Source organism: Hyaena hyaena, unplaced genomic scaffold, assembly GCF_003009895.1.
Source record: "Hyaena hyaena isolate Hyena2069 unplaced genomic scaffold, ASM300989v1 scaffold_1575, whole genome shotgun sequence".
NCBI lineage: Eukaryota > Metazoa > Chordata > Mammalia > Carnivora > Hyaenidae > Hyaena > Hyaena hyaena.
Window position 1 is genome coordinate 4,106 of NW_024082174.1, and position 3,445 is coordinate 7,550.

Below are 3,445 nucleotides of genomic sequence, written 5' to 3' on the forward strand. Positions count from 1 at the left end.
TCCCACCTAGGGTCAGCTGGACAGCAGGAAAATGGATCCCCCTGTGTCCTGAGCAGAGATTTTTCTCTTCTCCAGTGATAGGGACAGTGTCTTGAGCAGTTTCAGCCACTCTCTTTCCCCTCTAGTCTCAGTGCAGTCCCCCCTCAAAGGAGGATCCCCCTTCCCTCTATGTCTCCGGTCCCGGCCCGATTTTATCTTCCCCAGTTTGCACTCACCCTATAAGTTTATCCCAGTGGACTCTGTGTCTTGTTCCTCCAAAATTCTTGGATTCTGTAAGGTTCCTATGGCTTCAGGCCTTCTCCATATGAGAGATGGGGTGAGGGAAATGTAGGGAGCAACCTACTTCTCCGCCATCTTGCCTCCCTCTCCAATTCTTTTAAATTTATTGAGGGATGCTTTATGATCCATATGTGATCTCTCTTGGAGAATGTGCCATGTACACTTGAGAAGAAAGTGAATTCCATGGCCTCAGGATGTCGGATTCTAAATCTGTCAAATCCATCTGGTCCAATGTGTTGTTCATGTCCATTGTTCCTTTGGTGCTCATCTGTCTAGCTGATCTATCCATTGCTGTAAGTGGACTATTAAACTCTCCTGCTATTAGCACATTCTTCTCAATAAGATTGTTTCCCATGGATCGAGTAGAAGCCACTAGTCTTTCGTGGACACAGTGAACCCAAGACCTTCAGAGCATGCTGGTGCTTCTCGGGAGTGGACGGCTTCCAGCCTACACTCTGAGTAAGACCTCAGTCCACTTCTATTATCATGCTGTTATTTGTGCTTGTTTACATGAATCATTAGTTTCACTTTCCAAGGATTAAGAACATTTTCTACTTGGAATAGACATTTCTCTCTTTTCTTCTCCCAGTTTTCATCCATGTTTAGTGGATTCGTCTACACATTGTGAGCGTGGATTGTTCCTTCCAGCTCCTGACCCTCCTGATTCCCTCGTCTCCTCCTGCCCCACACGTGGGAAATCCAACAGGAAACCATGGGTTCTCCATCTATTGATACAGGTGGGAGGCTTTCTCCACACAAGCCCCTCCTGGGCGCAGGACCTCCTCCCCAGTGACCCACAAATATGCCCTGAGCCAGTGTCCATTCCTGACTCTATCCAAGCATTTATGACCTGTTGACAGCCCTGCCCTTCTCTCAACAGACACGAATAGGAAGGTGATGAAGGTTTTATACCCTTGTGTGTGTGTGTGTGTGTGTGTGTGTGTGTGTGTGTGTGTGTGTGATCTTCAGATTTCATATCAACACCACCACCTGGTGAGAGTCCCAGTGCATCTGTGCTTTCAGTTACAATCGATGTTGTGAGAATGGTTCAGACAATGACTCCACCAGGAGTCTGTCATCTGTTGCTTCAATTTTTCATGTCTCAGTAACCTCACGTCCAGCATGCACTTTATGCTGCTTCTAGCAAGAGTGCACGTTGAGCTGGCTGGTCCTGCGATGCAGTGTGTGCATCTGAAATCCTGTAAAGCTTTGTGTGATGTGCATCAGGATATCTGTAAATAATTTCTATTTAGGTACAGGAACAAGGAAGTGTAAGCATCTGTTTCTTTTGTGCCTGTTAGTATATTTGTCTTATTGTGGACAAGAATAGGTAAGCACAGAATCAGGGGTCCAGGGAGCCTCCCTGGGAGAAACTGCTGTCTGGAAAGGAAGCCCCAGACCCTGACAGGAAACCTGCCTGTAACGTCCAGGAGTAATTGAATAAGGCTGTAACTCATTTAAAGTCCTGAGTAGCAAAGTGCCATGAATGAAGTGTCATGTTTGATTGGGACGAGAGCTGGGTGAGGTAATGAGAGGCTCTGTGGATTTTATGATCCTGGCTGCACACTGAATGCATCTGGGACTCCTGTAAACGTTCAGCTGATGTGCATCAGGGTATCTGTGATTTATTCATATTTAGGGACAGGAGTAAACAAGTGCAAGCAACTGTGTCTTTGTGCATGTTAATGTAGTCTTCTTAGGACAACACAGTTTCTAATTTGGAGAGTGCATAGGTAAGCACAGAATCGCGTGTCCAGAGAGGCTCCCTGGGGGAAACTGCTGTGTGGAAAGGAAGCCCCAGACCCTGACAGGAAACCTGCCTGTAACCTCCTTCTGTCCCTGCTCCTGGGAATACAAACCAGAAATGTGCATAATGTGCGCCCCCTGGTGGTGCTGATCCCCTTCTCCGGGGAGGTTTGTGTCTGGGCTCACCCTGATGACTCCTCACTGTGTCTCTCGCACAGAAATATGTGGCCGTGTCTTCGACTCTCAGGTTGTTCATCTGTAGATCCACTGTGTTCTTGGCGTTGTCTATGGAGATGGTGAACCGGCCCTTCACGGAGTCTGCATAGTAAGTGCTACTTCCATCTTTGCTAATAACTGCAACCCACTCCAGCCCCTTCCCTGGAGCCTGGCGGACCCAGCTCATGCCGTAGCTACTGAAGGTGAATCCGGAGGCTGCACAGGAGAGTCTCAGGGACCCTCCAGGCTTCACCAGGCCTCCCCCAGACTCCACCAGCTGCTCCTCACACTGGACACCTGCAGACACAAGACATCCTTGTCAGGAAACTGTCACACATCTAGTGTTTCTCTCACTCACATCCATTCACACACTCAATGTCTCTTGTTCACCACGAATTACCTTTTAAAACAGCAACAAGGAAAACCCAGCCAAGCACAAAGTCCATGGTGAGATGTCTGTGTTCTGTCCTGATCACAGAATGGGAACACCTGGGACTCCCGGGGCTGGGGCTCCTCTCCCAGCTGCAGGGTCAGGGCTGGGCCGGTTTAATCAGCACAGGCAGCGCCCTATTTGCATGTCCTCTGACTATATATGAAGCTCCAGATTTAGATTTGCTTCTTTGAAAGTTAAAAACAATGTTTGGGAGGTACTTTTAGATCACTTTGTGTAGAAGGTGCTGTGACATATGAAGAATTCTATCTGTGAACACATTTATCTTTGCAGCTGTGTTCGCCTTTGTACATATCTTTCTCCAAGCAGGTCATGTTTAGTACGCTAATATTTTACTTTTGAGAGAAATTTAATCCTAAAGACTTTACTTTGTGCCATTTAATTTTAATGTGTGTTTATTTTTGCATGACAGAGGGAGAGGGAGAGAGAGACCAGAGAGAGGGAGGGGGACAGAGAATCCCAAACAGGTTCTGCACTGATGCGATTAAACAATTGGGATGAAATTCAGGAACCATGAAATCATGACCTGAGCCAAAATGAACAGCATGCACTTAACCAATAAAGCCACCCTGGTCCTCCATTTTTTGCCATTTTAACTTGTTGATGTAAATTGATATTGTTATTTTTTTCATATATTTTCTTTTGAGTGTGTGGAAATATAACATATATTCGTATGTTAATTTAGTATTCTGAAATTTTTCTGAGTATGTTAATTGGTTCTAATATTTTTTTGTGGAGTGTCTAACGTTTTAC

At 46.0% G+C, this 3,445-nt stretch overlaps 1 gene segment (V, D, J or C); it reads right to left on the reverse strand.

Moving 5' to 3' along the window:
- Positions 1–2,211: 2,211 nt before the first annotated feature.
- LOC120225928 lies at positions 2,212–2,754 on the reverse strand (the record flags this gene model as incomplete). The annotated part of the segment is given in 2 exon segments: positions 2,212–2,538; positions 2,642–2,754. Coding segments are annotated over 2 exon segments (373 nt in total), but the record flags the coding sequence as incomplete, so codon positions are not given.
- Between the last annotated feature and the right edge of the window lie 691 nt (positions 2,755–3,445).